The sequence below is a fragment of the Ostrea edulis genome, chromosome 1 (genome assembly GCF_947568905.1).
Source record: "Ostrea edulis chromosome 1, xbOstEdul1.1, whole genome shotgun sequence".
NCBI classification, from domain to species: domain Eukaryota; kingdom Metazoa; phylum Mollusca; class Bivalvia; order Ostreida; family Ostreidae; genus Ostrea; species Ostrea edulis.
In genome coordinates, this window is record NC_079164.1 from 95,152,149 (window position 1) to 95,179,221 (window position 27,073).

Consider the following 27,073-nt stretch of genomic DNA (forward strand, 5'->3'; position numbering starts at 1 on the left):
TCAGTCATATGGAGACGCCAACATTTTCGGTGAAGGGCTGCAAAATCTAGGTCTATTCTCGACGCTTGTGGCCTTTGAGCAGGGAGGAATCTTTATCGTGCCACACCTACTGTGACACGGGACCTCGGATTTTGTGGTTTCATCCGAAGGACCGCATCTTTCGACAAGCAAGGGGTACTGAAGACCTATTCTAACCCGGATCCCAAGAACAATAGTGGAAGGTTGATTGATCGACTGTATATTGTTTAACGTCCCTCTCGAGAATATTTCACTCATAAGGAGACGTCACCATTGCCGGTGAAGGGCTGCAAAATTTAGGCCTATGCTCGGGGCTTACGGACTTTGGTCAGGGGGATCTCTATCGTGCCACACCTGCTGAGACACGGGACCTCGGTTTTTTGCGGTCTCATCCGAATTACCGCCCCTTTTAGTCGCCTCTTACGACAAGCAAGGGGGTACTGAGGACCTATTCTATCCCGGAACCCCACGGGACCATTAATGGAAGGGGACACCAAATAAAGACTCTAATTAAAACCACCCCTTCAGCTTCTCTTTGTGCTCGAGTGTAAGGAGAAGGGAGGGGACAATTAGACTGGCCAATAAATGTTACAATCATGTTCTTGGTCTATTACATAGAAATCAGTTCATATTGTTTATAAAGAATGTTTAAAGCAAGTCCGGAATTAATGGATTTTGTTTAATTTAAAAGCATATAAGGCATTTTGTAGTGTGCTCTAGCATTCGCTACAACCGGGTGAATTCCTTGACTGCAAGTGAAAGTTCTGCATCTTTCGGATAAGGTTTTAACCTGAACTTGCACCGCAAGTGAATGAAAAACCACACAGAAATAGACTTTCGTTGTTTTATTGCAATATATCGTTTATTATTATTATTATCATTATTATAGATTTTGATAATCCCATGGCCATGAGTTTACGTTATCACATATAAATGTTACAATAGGAGTCACATCGAAAGATTCAAGTTCCAAAACATTTCGGGTCTCCCAATCACTTAAGGCCACAGCATCTCGGTAGGTTTCGCTATACATCTTCGGTAGAGCTGAAGATATTTTGAATGTCCCAGAACACTGCTTATAAGTTTGTCTTCCATCAACGGATGTCAGACACAGAGGTCGACATGCTCTCCCACAGGAATCATACGAAGTGAGCAAAACTCTTCCTTCACCATAATCCGGGTTCTTAACCCCAATAGCTGTTGTTATGACGGAAACAGGTTGTCGTTCGTCGACTATGCCATATTCCTTGTAAGTTCCTGAATAATCCAAACCATCGGAACCAACAAACACTTTAGTTGCACCAGACTGAACTGCATGACAAGCGGAATCTAGGTGTTTATGTGTGTGTGAGGTTGGATCATGTCCTTGAATATCGAATGATCGTTTGTACACAATGCGAACAGGTGCATAGACCCACCGTTTCAGATCGACTTCTCCATCAAGGATAAATGTATTTGTAAAAGATCGTTCAAGGGAAGAGATGGACTGCTTATGAGTGATAGTGTGTGTATTGGTGACGTTTTTAAGCTGTACAGAGGTGTCACGTCGAACTCTTGCCTCTCTCACACGGGCACTGAAAGCTGACAAGGCGGATGCGACTGGAGCGTTGCCAATGGTTTCATTCCGGTTGCGAGTGTCTCTGAATGGCGATGCGCGGAACTTGGAACCTCCCTGAATTGGACCTTTAGATACAGCTCGCATCCGTGCATCTGATGGAACAGCTAGGGCCTCTGCACCCGCAAATGAGTTTTCTTCCATGCCGGGCGATACTCTTTCTCTCATTGCTCTTGCTCCAAATGCTCTTGTACCCATTGCTCTTGTCCGTGGACGCTCTTCTGATATACAGCGAGCACGTCGTCGACTACAATAGATATGGGGGCTACGATTGCAATTGTTTTCACAAGTTGGGAACGGCTCGTATCTCACGAGATCTGCAAAATAGTTAGACATACCATCAATGTTTCTAACAACTCTTAGATATGGTCTGAAGTCCACAAAGTCATATGCATCATGTCCAGGAGGTGTTTGTCGGGGATAATCTCGCTCCGGGTTAATGCCATTTTGTATCTGTTGTTCTCTGAAAACTGCCCAAACAGCGTCAATGTAAGCATGGTGCATGAAAAACACGGGATCAAAAGCTGCTGTACTATCCAGAGACAGGTGACCTCCTACCCAGGTATGTGCACCATTATGATGACCCTCCAAGCTGTATATGTAATCTTGTCCACGTTTTGGTTCCGAGATCTCTCCAAATCTTCTTCGACTTAAAACCAATTCTAACCCTTCTTTGGTAAACAAGGCACCATTACCTAAAGATGTACAAATATGATTAACAAATGCAAAGTGATAGGGAATGAATAAAGAGTCATGGTTCAAATCCGATCCCTCCTCTCCTCACCTCGTTCCATCACACAAATACAGAGATAAGAGAGAGAAACTTTACACGAATCATTTTTCAATACATGCCTGTTCCTATGTCTCGTGTAAGAGGACGTGAAGGTACAACCCGGAAATTCTGGAAAGGCCCGTTCAACACTTCTCCATCACCATTACCGTAATACTGTTCACTCCAAAGGATAGACATTGTAGGGTCCACCATGTCGTGATCTAAAGTGGAATCCCAGTATGGAATCGGGGCGCCACAAGCTGTTTCCAAGCTGTGTTAAATCAGGAAAGGCGTCAGTGGCACGAATACTTTAATATCAGTGCTTATCTAATAGATTTCTCTCTACACACAATTTACAATGAAGACTTGAAATCTAATTTATCTTATTATCAATTGTTTTAACAATAATATTTCAGAATATGATGATGAAGCGTTACAAGTTAAAGACGCTATGTTTACTGTTCCGATGTAAACATCGCTGTACTTTTACGATCATTCACTTGGGGAAGAATACCTGGACTGATGCTCAAATATTAACAAAAAAATGACTCACAGTAACAGGTAAATTCTATGCCACGGCAGAAAAGCAGGTCCGCCGTGAGCGTATCTCAATACCACACCAGTGTGGTAGGCGGCCAGTGTCTGATATCTATTACGGCCAACAGTAGACCCCTCAACACGCTGAGAAAAAAAAAACAATCACCATTAGGCTCCCCAACATGCTGAGAAAAAATACACTCAACATTAGGCTATTCAACACGCTGAAAAAAAACAACCAATCAACATTAGGTCCCTCAACACGCTGAGACAAAAAAACAATCAATATTAGGTTCCTCAACACGTTGAGAAAAAAGACACTCAACAGTAGGCCCCTCAACACGCTGAGAGAAAAACCCCAATCAACATTAGGCTACTCAACACGCTGAGAAAAAAGACAATCAACAAAAATGTAGTAGTAAAAGGTAAATAGGACACACCCTGTAGCAATTTCTCATACAGAGTTGTCGATCCCTACAGTGCTCACTGTAAGGATCGACAACTCTGTATGAGAGTTTGACCCTGTAGAACTTTCAATGATTTCATGAATGGTGAAATATATCATCCGTCAATGTTTTTGACGATTTTGAAGAAAACAACGTTTTGAAAATTGATAAATTTCATTTCCATAGGCCGCGCTTCACTCGAAACTATCGGATCAATCCGGAACGGTCGATATCATTTCAGTGATGATTCAACTTCCATGATTGGTAAAGCGAATTTTGAAAATCTTGTTGGAAATAATAGAAATGAGGCGAATTTCGGTAGTAGATGGTTATGCATGATTTTATTTGAATTTTTTTAATTGGACACTTTTCAACGAAGTTGAATAGGTGGTAAATTAGTCGGTTTCTTGGTGATTTACTCCTCGTGGGGCACGGAAGGGGACTAACTAGTTCCAAGCCTTGTTTCTTTTTCATACGGTGGGTGAAGTCAATTTTCAAACGTTTATGAAATTTACAATCATAATTCAAATTTTTTCTACAGCTCTATAGACTTTATTTACATTATTCATGACCCGAGCACCTATGAAATTGGGGATGTGCGCAATGAAATTATAGAAGCTAAAGTCACAGGTCTTCCGGATATGACGTTAAAAGCGGGGGCTCCATGTCGGGGTAGAATTTAACACAATTTAATTAAAAAAAAACACACTTCTACAGCTTTGAGCGCCTTGCTTAGGTCAAAATTTACAGCCTGTGATGTTCAAACACGGGTATATTGATTTTGAATGGGGAAAAAACCAACAACAAGCAAACGATCTTAAAATGTAACACTCACATTTCGATCATTATTCAATCTCCCAAGACAGTCAGCAAAACGCCGGAATGCACCTGGACTTCGCACTTCCTGTCTGTATCTTCCTGGAAATCTTGCTTGTCGTTTTTGACGTTTAGACTTCAATTTGAATGTTTGGACTTGTCTGGCTTCGATAAAGAGTCGTCGAAATAAACTGTCTATGTAGTTCAGCCCCTCTTTTGTGATATTTGGACCGGACCAAATTTTCCCGTCAGCTATTTGTTTGTACTTGTAATTCCGGTAACAAAAGTTTTGTATTTCTAAAGCCACTTCAGCGGACGGTGTCATGTTGTAAGACCGGAATTCGTAGCATTCTTGTAGAGTCGCCGGAAACGGAATTGGTTTCAACAAAGCAAAAGACGATCTAAACACTCCTACACAGACAACAACAAACAAGGCAGAACAACTCCTCATCGACATCCTTAAGTTTAACTACAAAAAACCCAAAATGCATGTGTAAAGAACCAGAAGATGTGACGTTGTGTCCAGAATGTATCTCCTATTGTTTTACGTTATGAGCTAACCCTGAGAAAAGACATGGTCCATTAAAAAAAAACTGAGCTTTTGGGGGTGTAAATGACAATTTGATGGATATATTTACTAATAACAATAAAATTCATAAATTGTATGAGGATTCCCACACAAGGCAAGTTTCACTCATCTTGTATGTACCTGTAGGACATGAAGTATAAAAGAACGTGAATACTGATTGATTTTGACAACAACCAACCGTTTGTCTACTCAAGTTATTGGACTTGCGGTGGGTGTGACCGGTCAACAGGGGGTGCTTACTCCGATCTCACCTCTGGTGTTCTAGTGACCCGTGTTTGTCCTACTTTCAATTTTGTTTAATTGATCACTGCTCGCTATCTTCAATTTTTTCATCGTATATAATAAGTAGAAATTATTTTCATGCCCTGTAATTATTTAATCCCATGGGGATCTGGGTTAGAATAGGTCCTTAGTACGCCTTGCTTGTCGTAAGAGGCGACTAAATGGGGCGGTCCTTCGGATGAGAGCACAAAAACCGAGGCCCCGTGTCACAGCAGGTGTGGCATGATAAAGATCCCTCCCTGCTCAAAGGCCGTATGCGCCGAGCATAGGCCTAAATTTTGCAGCCCTTCACCGGCAGTAGTGACGTCTCCATATAAGTGAAACATTTTCGAGTGGGACGTTAAACAATATAAAATATAGATATAAGATAACTCTATCCTCATGTGACGGCATATGTTTTTTGTTTATTTTAGATTTTGCAAAATCTTTATTTCATTAAACTTTATATGCAGGCTAGAAAATATATCTTTTGCAGGAATTCACCGAGTATAATAAAAAAATTAGTAATGTATTTGATACTGAGTTTATATTTTTCATCAATAATTAATTATCTACAATAAGGACAATAACTCGTATGTTGATTGGTGGTTTGTTTTTTTTATTATTATTATTTTATTTTATTTATTTATTTTTTTTTTTTTTTTTTTTTTTTTTTTTTTTGGTTTCACATCCCGTCGAGAATGCTTCACTCATTGAGACGTCGCCAGCTGTAGGTGTCTATTGTACGTCTACAATTGATATATATATATATATATATATATATATATATATATATATATATATATAAACTGTTAATTTTATCATTTTAACCAGTTTTTATGTGCCTTTTACAGTTTGACAAAAATGTGCGATTTTCTTATGTTTACATATACAGCACATCTGTTTTGTCTGACATCTTTAATAAGGTGGCCACACATGCATTTTCCTTTGTTAATGATGAAGTTAAAATTAAAATATAGTAAATGGAAATTGATATAATATTTCTCGTTTGGACCCATAATAAGGCAAAGTCACGTGAGGGTAGAGGTACATGCACCTTAATCTAGTAAAACGCACTTGATGTAATTTGATGAACGATTGTAAAGAAAATATGGAATGCATATGAAGCAAACAATAATGCCGTAGCAACAACATGGGCAAACTTCAGTCAGATTTTGTTTGCACGCACTTGTGAGACGCAGAGAACTATGGGTAGTATGCAACATGGAAAAGGGGAGCCAAACGAGTTGTGACGTCATTGTTTCTCCGTAACAAATAATGGTCTGAACAAATATTTCTAGATTTTTTATCATTCAGCCAGATATAGGGCAAATGGTCTTGGTGCAGGGTCACACAAGTGACATCACACCCCTCTTCCAACTTTAGTTGCGTCTTTAATTGTTACTTTTATCGTTTGTAAATTTGCAGAGGAAACCCGAAATTATAATTTGTGTGTAAAGAACCTTACATATTCATACATTACTGTAATCTTACACAAAGTTTCAAAATCTATTTAACATCTCCAAATCGTGTTTAGTGAATTTCACAAGATTTAAAAATCGACCAGCTGTTGTTCAGAGTTTATTCAATTAGCCATGCTGATAGTAGTCAAATCTAGAAACTATAATAATAAATATTGCATACCGTGGGTCAATGTTAAATTGGTTCCAGATTTCAACATCATTGAACAATGATTAATATTATCATTTTTTATATCGTATGAAGAGAAAAATGCCTGATGAAAGGAAGAGTCGAAAGTACCCCCCCCCCCCCAACACCCGGCGAAACTTCGATTTATAAAAATAAGAATTGTTGGGAAATGCTTTGATTTCATTGGTCAAAAATGTGATCATGTGGTTCTATGCAACTTCTCTCTTCATTTTTCTACATTTGCCACATGAAAACAAAGGACTCATTGAATGAATTGGAAAAAGTATTTTTGGTCTTTCATCGCAAAAACTTTTGTAAAATGGTCCCTATTATATACTTTAATTGAATTAATGTGGATTTTGCGTCTATGTAAATAGTCTATCCTCCTGACGAAGTGACGGGTCTTCCCGAAAACTTAACAATTCCGTGTTATTCATGTCGCTGGTCACATGTTCTGATGCGTTGGTGGATAGGTAATATGAAAAGGCTTGAGGTATATTTTTTTTCTTCGAAAAATAAAAGACTTTTCTCATATCTAAATTACTTATTTTAATATTTTAAAAATTTATGAGTTATGAACTTTTAGGTGTTTTTTTTTTTAATTAGAAAGCATGTTTTAATTTAAGGAAAAACAGAGTAAACATAACTAAATGCTATATTTTGAAAGATATTTATTCTTGTTTCATTAGTTTGGCATGATAATTGTTTGAAGAAAAAACCCACATTGATACAGTTGCATAATGTACATACCTTTTCGTATTTCCACTTGCCTTTAAACGCCTTAATTGCGATGTACGGGTATTTATTAAACTTCAGAGTAAACTTTCCAAGAAATTAGCATAAATTATGATAAATTACAGATGCTACCTCTATCAATAATTAATCACCGCTGCAGTGCACCTTTAGTAGAAGAAGATGAATGATGTTACTTCTAAGTATTTGGTACCGGGCAATACACAGGGACTGTACAAGAGAAAGCCGGTACCACGTGATTTTTTTTATCAGGCACAGATGCATAACGCACCCTATAGCTTCAGTTCATTTGATGCACCAGAGAGAGAGCACATCGTCTTCCGAGTTTCCGCGTTCATCTGGTAGTAAAATCATAAACTGTAACTAAAATGTCAGCTTAGGTTTGTTTTTTTTTAAGTGAAAAGTTAAAATACAATATGACAGCCTGTGATAGTACAGGTGATTGTAATTTCTACCGTTCAGAAATCACCAATAACAAATTGACAAACGAGCATTAAAATCACACTTTCTTTGCCTATATTCATGTATCTACATGTATATGTTCTAGTTCTATTAAAAACATTCGAACATGTATGTTGAACGTGTCACAGTATAAAAATATTTTTGGAATATTCATTTCAGGAATATCGATATTTTTATTTAAATAATCAAAACTGGAGAGTAATCATTTCAAATGAAATCTTGAAAAACATTTGCGCGACAATTGGTTTTCTATTGTTCATTTCCAAATCTATTTCTTTGTGTTTTAAATGGAGAAATCGCAGCTAGTAACATTTAAGATACCTGACTCAATATCAATCTCTACCCAGAGTTATTGTTCCCGCTACGCTCCACTAATACCTCTGTCAACGTCTAAAAATCATATCAAAACGTACTAAAACTAACTTAGCATATCAAACTGTAATGATCATATCTAAGCAAATCAAACACTTGTCTGAATTTTATAAATGCAGAAGCTGGTAAATATGAAACAACTGAGCGAATTAAAAGGTTTTATATAAATATTCATTCATCCAATAATACTAGAATAACCATGGAATTCGTTGTTTTTGTGAACTTACTGTAAGATTTTAAGCTTAACACTAAAACTTGTAAAATCATACTTTATCATGCAATAGGTAGAAATAAGTTTTGCCAAGAATCTTGACATTCAGACGTTGACAGAGGTGTTGTAGCGCAGCGTAATACGCCCTCTAGTGAGAGAATGCATAGATATTAAAATTCTAGATTTACATGAAAGTACATCAACATGGGCGATGATTCACCGAGATTATTTAAAATATAGAACTGTGCTAAAATTACTGCCAAATTAATTGACATTGGAAATATATGTATATGTTTTTGCAACGGAGAATAGATACAAAAGTTCTCAAGGAAGGTTCTTGTAAAATATGCTTAAAAACATCGTTTATCATAATCTATTTCAACAAAAATGTAGGCCACCACACACAATCACATGAAATGAAAATTTTCTCATTTCTAAATGGGGGGGGGGGGACTCTTTAAAACTAACCCACAATAAATTGCAATAAAAACTCTGCATGATATTATCAAGTTGTGTTGAGCGATATAAACCATCAGAATAAATATTTACAATTAATTCACCAGTGTTTTTGTACCTAAAATGTGTGTGTGGGGGGGGGGGGGAATCTATCATCATATACCATATTTAGAAGGGGACAAAATCTATGAAACCAAGTTTATTATTGCTTTATTCACAAATCTTTACTTGAAAATTCAATGGAGAAACATCACCCAAAATTTGAAATCCTGTAAAAACGTCTTTTGATTGGTGCATTTCATGTATTAAGACCGATTTACATTGCTGTTCGGTTACATGTAGATAATAGAAAATCTTACATAAACACGGCAATATCCTACTTCAATTCATGCGTCCGAAGTCTTGAGTACCCAATGACCAAAAACACAGGCAGCTTTTTCAATTACAGAGATCTGATGAGACTCGGATATATGATCAGCTGACCCCTAAACTTTAAAGTTATGAGCTGGAATGAGGATTGTTATATTTGTGTTCTCTCTCTCTCTCTCTCTCTCTCTCTCTCTCTCTCTCTCTCTCTCTCTCTCTCTCCGCGCTCTAAATCATACTTTCATACTGCCTACAGTATAGAGGTGTTTTTGTCGAATGTTTACAATTTCTCAGTAACAATGCAGGAAAACTTGATTGGCAATTAGGCAATACGTGGAAACCTGTTTGTTGTTTGTTTATTTAAAGGCCCTGTAAGCTGAAATGTAGACTTGCTCAAGTCTCTATTGTTCTCTCTAATACTTTTAATAATGCCAAACATAGAGACTTATAAACCCTGCAAAATCACCGACCAGAATACGGTCGGTAAAGGGATCATATTACAATACTGCAGTGTGGTGCTGCAGAATCGCTGATAAGTTGACAGGTGATGTATGGCTATAGGGATTTCCAAAATGTTACAAAGTTGAACAATTAAAACTTCTCTGAATTAAAATGAACACAGAAATATCTAATCTTCTAAAGCCATATCATAAGAATTAAATCAGTTATCTATAAGTGATTTAAAATTCAACGAGACACTAATCTCTTAGATGTTCCATGTCCATAGGATTGCAACAGACTTCCTATTGTTCACTTATAGTTTGTCTTAAGTTTCAAAACACTTTCATTCACCTTATTGAATTTTCTTGCACACTTAAGGCAAACTTTATTAGTATGGGTGTCTGGATTTATGTCAATGTGCAAGTAATATCTTTCAATTAATACAAAATATTCTGTCTTTGATGATCCTTGGAATAACTTTGCAAAATTCACCATTTTTTGTACATTCTTTTCTGCTTTTCCAACTTATGCAATTAGTTTTTATACTGCATCAGTAAACTTAAAGAAGTCCTTCAAATGATAAAAACACAAGAGATGTTTATAAAACATATATATACCCCCCCCCCCCCCCCCATGGTGCAAAATTGAAAAGGGTTACACACACACATCATTTAATTGAGAATAGTATCATCAATTCAAAATATTGAGCAGACAATATCTTCCTATGTCAAGAGTGGATTGACCATGTGACCTAAAAATCAATAGGGGTCATCAACTCCAGAAGATGTACCAGTGTACCAGGTTTGATGTCTGTCAAGCAAAGGGTTCTCAAGATATTGAATGGACAGTATATTCCTATGTCCAGTGTGACCCTTGACCTTTAACCATGTGACCTCAAACTCCATAGGGGTCATCTTCTCCTGAAGATGTATCAGTGTACCAAGTTTGATGTCTGTCAAGAAAAGGGTTCACAAGATACTGAGCAGACAGTATATTCCCATGTCTAGTTTGACCCTTGACCTTTGACCATGTGACCTCAAAATCAATAGGAGTCATCTTCTCCTGAAGATATACCAGTGTACTAAGTTTGATGTCTGTCAAGCAAAGGGTTCTCAAGATACTGAGCAGACAGTATATTCCCATGTATAGTTTGACCCTTGACCTTTGACCATGTGACCTCAAAATCAATAGGGGTCATTTTCTTCTGAAGATGTACTTGTGTACCAAGTTTGATGTCTGTTAAGCAAAGGGTTATCTAGACATTGAATGGTCAGTATATTCCTATGCCCAGTTTGACCCTCGACCATATGACCTCAAAATCAACAGGGGTCATCTACTCCTTAGGATGTACCAGTGTGCCAAGGTTGATGTCTTTCAAGCAAAGGGTTCTCAAGATATTGAGCGGAAATTATATTCCTATGTCCAGAGTAGATTGACCCTTGACCTTTGGACATGAAAAACAATAGGGGTCCTTTTCTACTCATAACCAACCCACATATGAAATATCATTATCATCAAGTGAATGATTCTCAAGATATTGAGCGGACAACATGTGGTCTACCGACCGACCGACAGGTGCAAACCAATATGCCCCTCTTCTATGTTTGATGACATTAAGTATGGTAGAGAGCAGATATTTAGACTTCTGAAACACAGAAAAATTTGAACGAAATGATAAAGTAATAAAAACAACATAGAGACTTGAGCAAGTCTAGCTGAAATGGATCATCTCTTTCATTCACCGATTTACTGTGATGGAAATTTATTTGTTCCCAAAGGTCAAAGATGCATCAGCACGTAAGTAAATTATGTATATTATTTTACACATTATATTTAACATATGTTCACACATCAACTCTTCACTTGCACTGAATATTCTTCGTTGTGGATTGATTTGCGTCAATTCTTTCAAAAATAGAAGAAGAAAAATTCCTTTCACTTATTATTGATTCAAAAATATTTCCAAATAGGATTTTCATATAGGTTTTCAAACTGAAAAGATATACATTTTTTTTATTCATTTCGAAATACCCAATAAAGTTAGTATGATAGATCTTATTTACTTGGGAAGGTCGTTAGGCATTCCTTATAAAAATAAAACATTTAAGGGAAAACATTTAGTTTGTTTTTAATGAATCTGTTTTCAACCGAATTTTTGCGGTGGTATCCATCGCGCATTACAGATTCATCTTTTACGATATAGCTGAATCATGGGGTGCTAGATATTGCACGTATCGCTGGCTTATATGTCTTCCAAAGTTTCCGTATAATTTTACGTTTCCATTTCATACAAATTAAAAATATTATTTAAAAACCCTAGTCTTTCGAAAACCATAACATATAATCCCCCGCCTCCCAATAACATTTTTTTAATTCAAAAATTGACAACAGAAATCAGTCAGATTTACATGTAGTTACGTGATTTCATCTCACACAGTTCAAGATTCAACATGATTAGAAATCAAAATGCATTTTTAAAAAGGGACTGGTTCACGTTTTTCGACAGAAATGTTTTTCATTTCTGATGTTAAAAATTAAAAATATAGTTCCTTTAATGTTGACAACCAAAATTTGGACCGTCTGAATGCAAGGATAAGAGCAATATTTTAGCTTTGATTCTGTGTTATGTAAAAAGACTCGAGTCTTTTTTATGTTAACAAACAAACCAGTGAAACGTTAATTTTGTAATTTAAATCATCTTCATTTTGTACAATCACAAATTTTAACTTTTAAATGACACATTTTACCTAAAGTATACTTGAGATGCGATATATATAATAAATTTGGATCAATATCCATTTCTATTGAAAACCCCGTAAACAATAATACACCTCAATCTTTGTTTTCAAAACAAATAATAAACTCATTATAATGAGCTTCTGTCATGATGAATAACCTTAATTTTTTTTTTTTTGAAACCTTCTAAACATATTAGGCTTTATATTTTGATCATTTAAAGTGACAAACAAATGGAGGAAAATCGTGAATCAGTCCCTTTAAGGTTTTAAGAAAATGCAAAATGATATGACCCTGTAATTTGAGTAAATTTACCATAAATATTGTGTTTCTCAAACGCTATCAGAAAATAAATGCTATTTGCTTGTAAAACTATTTTTCTTTAATTTTTACAATTAGTCAAGTAACATCTAAATACCCAGTAATTGAATTTTTAGAAATACTAATTTGAAATATACTTGTGCTTGAGATACAGTTAACAGTCGTGGAGAAAAAGCCATCTTGAATCTTGAATCTATTAGAACAAATTGTATTTGTGGTAAAAGTTGTAAACATATTTGATAACAGTTCTTTTCATAATTTTACACATGTGGCTCAAAACAGAAACAGCTCTTGTCCTCTTTTCTAAAAATACAATGTAGATTTAAAAGATAATACGAGCAAACTATTCCTTTTGTTCCTAGTTCACATGTTTGTTTCATGTTTTCGAGTTTTACCCAGAAAATTTATCCCCTTTACAGAATTGCTCCTACTAAAAAGTTCTCTCAAGAAAATTATTTCTATTTAATATTTCAAACGAAAGTTTGGGATTTTCCCCCTTTTCGAGTTGTTATAAATTATTCATTTCTTTAAGTTTTGTCGATCAGTGAAAGTGACTTGATGATTCTTTTATTAATGTCACTATATTGCATTGTTGACATAGAATTCACCCCCACCCCCCATTTAACCTCGCATGATTATATAGGTCATAAATGGTTGGGCTTGATATTGAATTTGAACCTGCCACACAAACGTTGATGTGACAGAATTAGTTCTTATAACGTGATCTTAATTCTTAAAACATAGGTCTTAATTAGCTCTTAAAACATAGGTCTTAATTAGCTCTTAAAACATAGGTCTTAATTAGCTCTTAAAATATAGGTCTTAATTAACTCTTAAAACATAGGTCTTAATTAGCTCTTAAAACATAGGTCTTAATTAGCTCTTAAAACATAGGTCTTAATTAGCTCTTAAAACATAGGTCTTAATTGGCTCTTAAAACATAGGTCCTAATTAGCTCTTAAAACATAGGTCTTAATTAGCTCTTAAAACATAGGTCTTAAAATTAGCTCTTATAACACAGGAACCAGGTTGATGAATTGGATTCTTTTATCATATTGATATATCATTCTCTCTCTCTCTCTCTCTCTCTCTCTCTCTCTCTCTCTCTCTCTCTCTTATCAGACCCCCAACGGAGAAAGGATAATCAAATTTACATTTAGATAAAATGTCAATGTGTTAGATTTTTATTACTTCTTTCAGTCATTTTGACGAAGTGCATATTTTAATTAATTTTTTTTTTTTATATAAAATCGAAGATTTTTGTCATAGATATAATACAAACTGTTAAAACTCAACATAATAAAGAGTGTAAGTTTTTCTATACACTATTTATTGTTTCAGTTCAGCACTTTATTCACAACCACCAATCTATGACGTAATACACAAACTACACGACAGGGTGTGACTAATGAACGCATAAACTAATATCCTCACCTCTCCCTTCCTTTGGGATTGAATGGAGTAAAATGACAATTAAATTTATAATTGATTTACATATGAAGAAATCAAAAATGCTATGATTAAATCAAAGGTTATATAATCAGATTAAACATTCGCATCAAATATTTACTCAACAATTTAAAGTCCTCAAACTTCTTTGGGAGTTTGGGTACGCGTGAACTTGTTCGAAGTCTAGTTGGGTTTACAGTAACAGGTTTTGGTTCACACGATTTCTGAGGAGTTGGAGTTTTAACAACTTGATTGTCCTTCACTTTAGGCTTCTCGGGAGTAACTGAAGGTTAATCTGCTGAGACCTCGTAATCTGGTATGTCATCATGGGGTTCATTTGTTGCTCGAAGGTCTCTACGATTTTGACGATAATATTTGTTGTTGATTTCCACTATGTAGGAGCGATTTCCAACATTTTCAATGCAGGTTCCATATTGCCATTTCTTTTCTGGGCCGGTGTTTGGTTTCATTCTGACCGTTTGTCCAATTTAGAGTTGTGGGAGTTCTTTTACACTTTTGTCGTAATATAACTTTGCCTTCTGTCTCTTGAACTTCCCCTTATCTATCACATCTTCCACAAGTTTGGGCTGACGTAACTTTTGTGACAGTGGTAATGAATGTCTAGTTCTACGTGACATTATGATGGGCTGCTAGCCACGTCAACAGTTGGGGTGTTCCTCCAATCTAGTATGCTCTTCCACAAATCATCATTATTTTTCTTGGATTTGCGTACAATGTTCTTCGCTATTTTCACGTCTGCCTCTGCTTTTTCGTTGGATTGGCTGTGATAGGGTGAGGAAGTAAGATGCTGAAATTCCCAATCACACGCAAAGTCGTGAAAATCGGTTGATTTGAACTTAGGGCCATTATCTGTTACAACTACATCAGGTGTTCCATGGCGGGCAAAATGTTGCTTCAGACAACTGATAACGGTTGCTGCTGACGAATCTGGAAGTAGATCGAGTTCAAAGAAGTCTGAATAATAGTCAACAGTTACCAAGTAATCCCCAGTCTTAAAAATAAAGATGTCGATTCCATGTTTTGACCAGAGCTGATCTGGGACATCATGAAAGGTGAAGATAACGAACAGTGACCAATCTCATAACTCCTATAAGCAATACAAAATAGATAGTTGGGCAGACACGGACCCCTGGATACAATGTGTCATTAACGGTTCTTTCTGCTGTTTCCGTTGAAATGTGCTGCACTTGCTGACATAATCCTGTATCTCTTCATTCATAAGAGGCCAATACAATGAGTCCCTTGCTTTGTGTAAGCAAGCCTCAATTCCTAGGTGGGTGAAATGAGCATGGCGTAGCATTTCAGGTCTAAGCGATTTGGGAATGACAACATTGTACTGTGCATGAGTCTCTGACATTCCATAAAGTCCTCTTTAGTATCAGACAATCCTGATAGTATCAATGTCTTTAATTACTGGAGATTCTCAAATTTGGTTCATTAGAGAGTGTGTGACCTTTCTGACCCACTCTGCTTGTTGAGTCTGTGCAATTTCTTCTGCAAGTTTGAAAGATTGATGTCCACAGTACTCTAGAGTAGCACGTGACAAGGTATCTGCGATGAACAAATCTTTCCCTCTTGTATAAACAACATCCAGAGTGTATTTTTGGAGGCGTAATAACATTCGCTGGAGTCGTTTTGGAGCGGATAAAAGGGGTTTCCTAAAAATTGTTTCAAGAGACTTGTGGTCTGACTGTACTGTAATGCAAATCTCTCACATACAAAGACAATTGCAAGACATTCATTTTCTATCTGTGCATAGCATTCTTCAGTTTTTGATAATGCTCGAGAAGCATATGCAATAGGCTGTCCATTCTGTAGTAATGTTGCTCGAAGGCCTACTTCACTAGCATCGCACTGAATTGTGACTTCTTGACGGACATTATAGTATTGGAGTACGGGTTGATGAATCATGAGACGCTTGGCACTCTGGAATGCTTCTTCCTGCTGATATTGCCAAGTTCAAAGGGCTCCTTTATCTGTGAGACGTCGCAAGGGCTCACAGGTTTCTGAGAGGTGAGGGAGGAAACGAGACAAGTATGTTGCTAGACCAATAAAATGTTATACAGCTTTTACCTTTCCAGGTATTTTCATGTTTGTAATAACACTAACTTTGTCTGGATCAGGACGGAGTCCCTCTGTGGTAAGTATGCTGTCCATATACTTAACTTCTGTCTAGCGAAATTTGAATTTGTCCTTGTTAAGCTTTAGTCTCACCTCGCGAGCTCTTTGTAGAACTGCCTTTAAGTTGCGGTCACGATCTTGAATTGCTGATTCCATGGTCTCTCCGTAAATGATGATGTCATCCATCACATATTCCACCACAGTATTTGCATTTGGAATCAACATTGCTTTCGTATTTTTGTGTCTTTGTTGATGATTTTTTTCTGTTGTTGTGTATCTTTCATGTACTTATTTTTTCCCTCTTGCTGCATAGTTGACTTGAGGCATGTTATTGTAGGTTTCTCCTTGCCCTTGTAATTTCTTAAGCTGACAGGCAGTTCTCTTGCTGGTTCTATACTTGGCACTGTTAAGAGTAAGTTTCGATTCCCTAATTAATCGTCCGCGTTCACTTTGGTCTTTAGTTCCCAATACGATCCTGTCACGAATGATTTAGTCCATAATGTCCCCGAACTCACTTGTTTTGGCAAGTTCTCGTAGCCGGCACAAGTAATCATCAAATGTTTCGTTGGACATCTGGTCTGCTGTGTTAAAGATATAACGTTCGCAGATTACATCTGGTCTGCTGTGTTAAAGATATAACGTTCGTAGATTACATCTGGTCTGCTGTGTCAAAGATATAACGTTCGCAGATTACATCTGGTCTGCTGTGTCAAAGATATAACGTTCGTAGATTACATCTGGTCTGCTGTGTCAAAGATATAACGTTCGTAGATTACATCTGGTCTGCTGTGTCAAAGATATAACGTTCGTAGATTACATTGGTTTTCGGCATAAAATGAACATCTAGAGCTTCTAAAAAAAATTCCTCTCTTTTGGAACATTTTGATAAATCTGAAAGCAGTCTTTGTCCATTACCGTCAGTATTTGTTGCTATACGCATAGGTTGGTCTTTATCTACAATTTCATAGTTCGACATCTGAGATTTCAAAAATTTCTAGTTGCCCCTAATGTCGCCTTTGACTACCATAGCAGCAGGTACCGGTAAGTCTTTGGAAGCCATTGTGCATTTACTTTCGAACAATTCTGTACTCTGTTTGGGGAAAATACGTATGACAATTCACATCAATGATATGTTACAAGTATCCATATGCAGGCAATGTTTCTTATTGTTATTGTTGCACAATAAGTTCATTCAACACCATCACAAAAATATTCGCATGTGGGTTGAGGAAAATGGTGCCGTGTCACGCACGTGGTGCGATGCTGGGAAGATGGGCTCGTACAAAAGTGGGGAATAATTACATACATGATTATCGGGGCTGTGCTGCTATACCCGAAATCTTGGCTTTGTTTTCTTCACACTAATTGCAGACTGTCTAGATTTATGCGTCGTGGTATTTTCTTTTGATTCGCTTCTGACACCATGTTTCAGTTCAGCACTTTATTCACAACCACCAATCTATGACATAATACACAAACTACACAATAGGGTCTGACTGATGAACGCATAAATTAATATCCTAACATTTGTTTAAACTATGCATGTGAAGCTTAGGACCGTAATCGTAAGCGCGCCCCAATTTCCGGTGTGAGGGGAGTAACGAAAACAAAAGACCCATGGGCAACATCGCTGAGTCACCTTGGCCCATATTTAAAGATTTTTCCTATATATATATTCACATGTAAAAGTTTGGTCCCTATCGTAACCCCAACATATCCCCGGGGCCATGATATTTACAAACTTGAATCTGACCTATGTCAGGGAGCTTTCATGTAAATGTAAACTTCTCTGGCCCAATGGTTCTTAAAAAGAAGATGTTTAAAGATATTTCCTATACACCAGTATGTTTAAGTATGTAAAACTTTGATTCCCTATTGTGGCTCCACACTACCCTCGGGAGCCATACTTTTAACAAACTTGAATCTGCACTTTGACAGGACGCTTTCGTGTAAATGTAAATTTATCTGGCCCAGTGGTTCTTGAGAAAAAGATTTTTAAAGATTTCCCCTATGTATTTGTATGTAAATTTTGACCCCCTGTTGTGTCCCCAACCGACCCCCGGGGTCATGTTTTTCACAAACTTGAATTTGCACTATCTCAGGAGGCTTTTATGTAAATTTTTACTTTCCTGGCCCATTGGTTCTTGAGAAGATTTTAAAAAATTCTCCCTATATATTATCAGGTAAAACTTTGATCCCCTATTGTGGCCCCAATCTACCCCCGGGAGTCATGGTTTTAACAAACTTGAATCTGCACTATGTCAGGAAGCTTTCCTGTAAATTTCAGCTCTTCCCAGTGGTTCTTGAGAAGTTTTTAAATGACCCCACCCTATTTTTGTGATTATCTTCCCTTTGAAGGGGGTATATAGCCGTTCATTCGAAGAAACTTGAAAGTCCTTACCTAAGGATGCTTTTTTCCAAGTTTGGTTGAAATTGGCTGGGTGGTTCTGGAGAAAAAGTCGAAAATGTGAAAAGTTTACAGACGGACGACAGGTGATCAGAAAAGCTCACATGAGCTTTCAGCTCAGGTGTGCTAAAAATGTAGGTCATTGTAATAGCATCATCTACATGCTATGGATATTTGCTGGAATTCGTCAGTTTACAACGTCGAGAAATTATTTATTGCTATAAAGTATGGAAAGTTATAATTTCAGTTTTCCTTCTTGAATGTAACACAGATACTGTGTAATGTACTTGGTAAAGATTAAGGATCCTCCACAGGCTTCTACACTGTCACGGTCAGCATGTGCTCACTTGTAAATCAAAACTATCCGTGAGAACACTCCTCATTATCATGTCTCTCCTTCCCTGAAGGGGGACGTCTTGTTTTAATGTGAAAAATTCTTCTTGCGCTCGATCATCATACAAAGTTTGTCCGGATCATAACTTTTTTTGTGGGGAACTCCGAGGATCATTTATATCTAATGATGTTGAGTCCTGACGAGTATAGAACCGAATTTTACAATAGAGTTAGGGGCGAGATCAAAAGTTTCAATGTCTGACAAAAAACTAAAGAAGCAGGTGTAGCCCTTTACCAATATTGTAAACAATTTCATCTTCGTTGTGGTTTGGTACCAGGCCTAGATTTCAGTCGAAACCTGGACTTAAGTCCGAGATTTTACTCAAATTTTGACTACTCAAATAAACGAAAACTCAAACTTAAGTTCCAGATTTTTTTCTCTCGATAAATCCAAGCCAGGTGGGTCTATAATGATGTATGTGTTCACAATTAAACACTAAACTTCCTGATAACTACGTATACCCGTTCGGTATGAAACATCTTTGGTACATGAGGAACATAAATTGTCAATTTCAGGACTCCTGCACTGCTGGGCTAGGGCAAAGACTGTCAAAATTTTACCAATTTTCAAAAATATTCTTCTCTACAACTGCATATTGTTAAGAAAACCTAAATGCATATAGTCATGTAAAGCAGGAAGGACCAAAATATGGTCATTGGTAGTGATTAAATGTCGTTATCATTCGTAACACTTCTTTAATTTTGCTGAATACTAAATAAAAACTAATGGAATAATTAGGAAAAGCTCAAACAAATGTATTGAAATTGTTAATTTTCGCAACCCCAGAGTTTTGACTCTAGAGCAGGTCTACAATAGTCATACAAATGTTGTGTTATAGTACATACTATATCATGTAAAGCATGTCATCAGTCAGTCATACAGATGTAGTGTTATAGTACATACTATATCATGTAAAGCATGTCATCAGTCAGTCATACAGATGTAGTGTTATAGTACATACTATATCATGTAAAGCATGTCATCAGTCAGTCATACAGATGTAGTGTTATAGTACATACTATATCATGTAAAGCATGTCATCAGTCAGGGCACTTTCAGCGGTATTTGTGGTTTTTTTTATTTGTTTTTTTATAAGAACGTCTCTTGTATGATACTGCCGCTGGAAAGAATTTTGCTAAGATATGGAGAACAGGGAAAGTATTATAGATTTCATAGCCCCTGAGGTGATCTATAAGGCCTGTCAGAATTGTTTCATTTAAATTTCACTGTAAATAAATTGTTAAATCAATGATTTTGCTAACATTTCGGTTTATTTTGATCCATAACAAAATTTGGGGTTCGTTTGTGGTGAATCAGTCGCGCCTGTGGCTGGAGCGTGGTCAGTCTCCATTTATCGCCTTCCGGCCATAACTCTGGTAATAGCAGACTGGATACAAGTCGCCGTCTTCATCATCAGATGCAATGTTGGGTGTCGTCGCCGGCGACGATTTGGGATGGGCGACGATTTGGGGTTTCTTATGCAACACCCCAAATAGACGAGCGACTATTTGGGGTGTTGCATAAGAAACCCCAAATCGTCGCCAGCGATGATTTAGGCATAACCTCACATCCCAAATTGTCGTCCCCCTTGCTGCAACTATTTGGAAACATCATTTACTTATAAACTGGCCCTGTTTGTTAACTCCTTCTCCTCCTCTTTTGTGATCCGGCTATAACCGCAAAAGGTTCTCTGGACCCTAGAAGCAAGGCATTTAAATCTTCTACTTCGACTTTTACTTGTTCTGTTGTATAATTTTTAAAAACGATTTATTATGGTCACAGTATTTGTTATTGTTGATTTGGTTGGTAGTGGTGTTGTTACTATTGAAAGAGTTGTATTTGGTGGTGGTGGTGGTGTCATTGTTGTCTGTATGAACTGTTTTCGCCCTGCCCTTCAGAGAGAGAGAGAGAGAGTGAGAGAGAGATTCTGCTGATCATGGGGTTGTTAGTGACATTACATTGTATTAGATTACGCCTGATAGCTCTCATTCCAGATATTCTCATATTTGGGAAGGCATGTCAGAGGGTCACTTGTAATCTACATACAAAACTTCAGCCCAATAGGTCGACAAACACCAGGGATATGAGTGCGTACATACAAACAAACAGACCAAGTGAAACTAATTATGTACCCCCATATAAGAGGGTGTACAATAAAATAACTTGTGTAATCTATCCTAAAAACATCAATACAATATTGGTGGGCGACGATATAGGACGGGCGACGATTTGGGGTGTACAATAGTACATCTTAAATCGTCACCCCTAATGATAGTGCAAACTTGTCCCAAATCGTTGCCGGGCCGATAATTTGGGATGCCGAGCGACGATTTGGGATGGGGCGATGATTTGGGGTGTAACGTGGTTTCGCACGAGCTGCTACCAGCTAAAACGCCTACGACAAGTAATTAAGGTGGGTCCTTAGTCCTGGATTTTTGGGGTTTAGGTAGCATTTTTTTTGTTTGGAATCAATAAATTAACATTCTGAGTAATGAAAAAAGGCAAAACAGTTAAGGATTTCCATATTAATTTTCATTACAGACACTAATGAAGCCATGTACCCCTATGTAGATTTTTAAGAAATTCATTGGAAACAGTTTTTTGTTGTTATCTTAAAATAAAAACAACAAAATATTTTTTAAATTGCATTTATTTATCAGGAAACATGTCAATAACTAAAACACATGTCATTTTCAATATGTTCATCACGTTTTAAGATAATATGTGCAAAATTATTGAGTTAGCGTTATTCTCCAAAATGTTAAAAAACAAAGGTGGACACATTTTCCTTATAGCATGGTTTACATATCATTTTTTCTGTTTATATTAGTAGAGGTACATCTGTTATAGTTATTCAAAAAAAAAATCCATACCTTTCCTTAATAATTTCAATTCAATGTTTTGAAACATATCATTGATTATTTAAATATAACTAAGACTTTTGAAATATTTTATGGCTAACAAGAGTTTTTACAATAACTATTGAAAAGGACTCCAGCAAAATTTGTGTTCCAGTCATTAAATCATTGACTTTGCAAAATCTTATGACGTCACAGGAGTGTGGAACTACGTTAAATGATAGGAATTACATAAGCCGTGGACATGGTGTGGGCAATGAAATTGTTTTGAACAGGCCGGAAGGTTTATACACAGTTGAATAGGAATGGATATTCTCAGAGTATATCGATCAATCACGAACAAAGATACGTCCCAGCGTTCTTCACAAAGCCAGTCCCTCATCTGAGGGCGGTCGTTGCATGAGATGGATCCATGAGATGTGAAGACAACGAACAGTGATCAATCTCATAACTCCTATAAAAGGTGAAGATAACGAACAGTGATTAATCCCATAACTCCTATAAAGGTGAAGATAACGAACAGTGATCAATCTCATAACTCCTATAAAGGTGAAGATAGCGAACAGTGATCAATCTCATAACTCCTATAAAAGATGAAGATAACGAACAGTGATCAATCTCATAACTCCTATAAAGGTGAAGATAGCGAACAGTGATCAATCTCATAACTCCTATAAAAGATGAAGATAACGAACAGTGATCAATCTCATAACTCCTATAAAGGTGAAGATAGCGAACAGTGATCAATCTCATAACTCCTATAAAAGATGAAGATAACGAACAGTGATCAATCTCATAACTCCTATAAAACGTGAAGATAACGAACATTGATCAATCTCATAACTCCTATAAAGGTGAAGATAATTAACAGTGATCAATCTCATAACTCCCATAAAAGGTGAAGATAGCGAACAGTGATCGATCGCATAACTCCTCTAAAGGTGAAGATAATGAACAGTGATCAATCTCATAATTCCTATAAAAGATGAAGATAACGAACAGTGATCAATCTCACAACTCCTATAAAAGGTGAAGATAACGAACAGTGATCAATCTCACAACTCCTATAAAAGGTGAAGATAACGAACAGTGATCAATCTCATAACTCAGGACTATAAATGGTGAAGATAACGGTGATCAATTAATCATATCCTATAAATGTGAAGATAATGAACAGTGATCAATCCCACGACTCCTATAAAGGTGGAGATAACGAACAGCGGATCAATCTCATAACTCCTACAAGTACAAATTAAAGAGTTGGGTAAACAAGGACCCCTTAATATATCAGAGGTGGGATCATGTGCCTAGGAGGAGTAAGCATCCCCTATCGACCGGTCACACCCGCCGTGAGCCCTACACATGCATGGTGAATTTCATATTTTGGATAATTTAAATTACGTACATGTAAGGAAAGCGAAGATGGCGAACAGTGACTAATCTCACAAGTCCTTTAAGGAATACAAGATAGAGAGTTGGACAAATACGGACCCCTGGACACACCAGATAGCGAACAGTGACTAATCTCACAAGTCCTTACCAGAAGTGAGATCAGGTGCCCGTTATTCACGACATCCATCCCAGGACGATATACCCCCTCCCTGAATCTCCAGGTAGGTCGCCCATCGCCCTCCCCGTAGTGTTACAAGGCCCTTCATAGGACAGTCGGCTCCAACATATAAGGTCATTCCAAGTCAGCTCTTTCCTTATGCTCGCAGTCGTAAAACTTTCTAATTGTAATTTTCATTGTAGTGTGGTGGTATTAGATACATGGTCATCCTATTACTTCTGGCGTGTACTTTAACACTTTAGCTCGATCGTTATAACACTGGAATGTCGTGCACGAAGTCCAGGGTTCGACCTTCGGCATATACTTGTTTTTGTTTCATTTTGGCGCCCACGTTATAATCTCTGGCGTGGCATTCAAGTCATCTACTGATCGAGGTAAAGGGTTAAGCCACTACCCAGAGCAATCTAATTAAATCAGATCTTCTTTAAATATTATACTGGAAAAGGGTCTGAATGCGTTGCATTTGAGGTCATGTTACTGACCCAAGTCTAATGAATAATTCAATAAATATTCAACAAATAAGAATAGCTTGACAAAGAAACAAGGACCAATCAGGAATCGTTTTATTGAAGCGTATTCGGATTGCAAGTTCACAAAAATGGAGTCGATCCAGAAAAGGTTAATGAATTCCAAATATCAGCGTTAAATGAAAACTTGAAATTTCAGGTTACCTGCGAATAGCTGACTTCCTTAAGCGTGATATCTGAAAAATTGATGGTACATCTGATCAAGATACCTAACATCACTTCTTGTCATATGTACAATGGTAAATTAGTCAGATACCTAATATAAACACAGAATCCCTTCAGGTATTCACGCAAATATTCGAATTAGAATAGATGCTCAGTACCCCTTGCTAGTCATCAAAGGCGACTAAATGGGGCGGTCCTTCGGATGAGACCGCAAACCGAGGTCCTATGTCACAGCAAGTGTGGCACGACTCCTTCCTGCTCAAAGGTCGTAAGCACCGGACATATCACGCTTAAATTTTGTAGCCCTTTAGCGGCAATTGTGACATTTCCACGAGTGAAAAATTCTCGAGTGGGACATTAAACAATATACAACCAACCGACTTTATAGCTGCGAGATTTTAACGTTTTCCACTACAATATCAAAACGTCCATTTTTTCTGGCTTTAGTAGCAGTGACCTTGGTGCACGTTCTTAACATTTGGTCGTAAGTAACCTTTCTGCTATAAACACGATATTCTAGCGTTGATCCATTGCAGTATGGCCTAGACAAAGATTTCAAAACATTACCAGTAACCTTGGCCAAATGACCACTATTCAAGTAGTGTTACCTCGGCATATCACCACCCCCGCATACCGCCATCGACATGTGTAGAACGGATTCACATACACGCTAAAAAAAAAAAAAAAAAACAACCGATTTAACGCCAACCTCGCCCATCCCGTTTTCAGGTATAAAATCAATCTAAGCGAGATTCGTCGAGGTTGGATATTAGGACTAACGCCTCTTCTGAATCTCAGACCAGTGTCACACAAAGTGATGCGGGAAAACTTGCCTGAACTTCGGCCGCTTGTTGCGATTAAAATGGGTGAAACTGAATTTCTTGTCCGTTTCAGCTTTTCGCCTTAGACATCCTATTGACTCCCTATCACAATGAAACATGCATTTCTTACTTTACGTAGTGTACATCCCACATTAAATAAGGTTGGCTATTTTTTAAGCCATTGCAAACGGTCACCATTTCATATTTACCTGAACTCAACTCGGAAGAGTTCCGTTAGTATATATCATGATAGTTTGTACTACGACTGGAGATACAGAACTTACAGGTTGACAATTACTTTATACAAAGCATATTTAAGCATAAAAATTGAAAGCAATAAAAATAAAACTGCAAGTTTTAACCAATCTATTTGAAGGCGTCCTAAAGTCATAGTTCGCTCAAAGCTTTGTTTATTGTCAGATGGCGTGTTGTGACAACTGGATTTCTATCCCCCCCCCCCCCCCCCCCCATTCATGCTCAAAGAAAAAGAGTTCAAGTACAAGTACTACTTGTATCATGTGCTATTTCCTGGAAATTCTAGTATTATTTTCTTCACATTTCCATTCATTTAGAAGATGCAGCCAGAGTCGAACCGATTAACAGATGTACTAATACATTCATGATAAGAAGACACACATTTCTATGATATGAATAGCATACGACAAGAAATCAACAGGTTGACTATAGCGGCACAAAGAGAGGTAATGCAACTTCTCCAAATTCTCTGATAAAATGTTTGACGCTATTGAGACGGTAACTAGTTCTACAAGAACAGAGAACCATGTCCTTCTGTGACATTCAAAGTCCACAAAATGTTGTAGAAAGGAAAACACAACTGAAGAGTGTCGTCATGTACTGCAAAATATAGAATACTTCAAAAAAGATCCATGAAAACGTTAGAGTTTTTCCCAAAGTCAAACTGGCTTCCGGAAGTTTTATCTATACAAAAGTCGTTTATTTGAAGTAAATTAATTTGGTTAAGTCTCGTGGGGATCCGGGTCAGAATAGGTCCCCAGTACACCTTGCTTGTCGTAAGAGGCGACTTGTTGAGGCGGTCCTTCCGATAAAACCGCAAAAACGGATGCCCCGTGTCACAGCAGGTGTGGCACGATAAAGATACCTCCCTGCTCAAAAGCCGTAAGCGCCAAGCATAGGCTTAAATTTTGTAGCTTTTTACCGGCAATAGCGACGTCTCCATGTGAGTGAAAAATTACTGAGAGGGACGTTAAACATACACAATCAATCAACTTCGGTCAAGAAAAGCATCGTGATGAGTATTATAAACCTATCAGCAGAGGGTACCCAATTCAGTTGAATTTACTTCTAAAATTCAGATATTGTGAAGTTATTCTAGTAGGACGAAATGTAATACATGAAGCATCTAGACAGTGACCAGTAATCTAGGACTGGCCAGGTCCTGATTGTTTAATGAAGGCATTTCTACAACTCCGCCTACCATATACAGTCAAACATCGTTATCTCCAACTCGATGGGACCTAGAAAAACTTTCCGAGATATCCGAGGATAAAATACTTAAAGAATAAGTGGCCGAGACTTCCGAATCACTTCGACATATCCATAGTATTCGAGATATCGAAGTTCAACTGTACCATACCTGTGTGCCACACACATGGCTGGCCAGGTCCTGACTATGTTTAACGAAGGGTTTTCTACAGCTTTGCCTACCATATATCATACTCGTGTGCCAAAGAACCCTGAACGTACAAAACATGTCTAGTTTTCTTAAGTTCTTACAAAGTTGTACGAACATTGTGACACCAGACACTTGAAAATGAACTGTACAAAATATTAGTTAGGCCAGGCATCTCTTTCTGATGGCGCATGTGCCTCTAGGAGGTACTCCTGAAAGATAAAGACACATTATCAGTAAACTGATCAAAAAAAGCAATCCAAACTC

At 37.2% G+C, this 27,073-nt stretch overlaps 1 protein-coding gene across 1 annotated transcript; it reads right to left on the reverse strand.

Moving 5' to 3' along the window:
* Positions 1 to 848: 848 nt before the first annotated feature.
* Positions 849 to 7,625, reverse strand: LOC125672960 (uncharacterized). The gene is made up of 5 exons (XM_048909164.2): positions 7,455 to 7,625; positions 4,224 to 4,673; positions 2,959 to 3,086; positions 2,486 to 2,676; positions 849 to 2,328 (listed from the first exon to the last, which is right to left on the reverse strand). Exons 2-5 carry the CDS (start codon positions 4,659 to 4,661, stop codon positions 902 to 904), a joined length of 2,184 nt encoding a protein of 727 aa, XP_048765121.2. The 5' UTR covers positions 4,662 to 4,673; positions 7,455 to 7,625; the 3' UTR covers positions 849 to 901.
* Between the last annotated feature and the right edge of the window lie 19,448 nt (positions 7,626 to 27,073).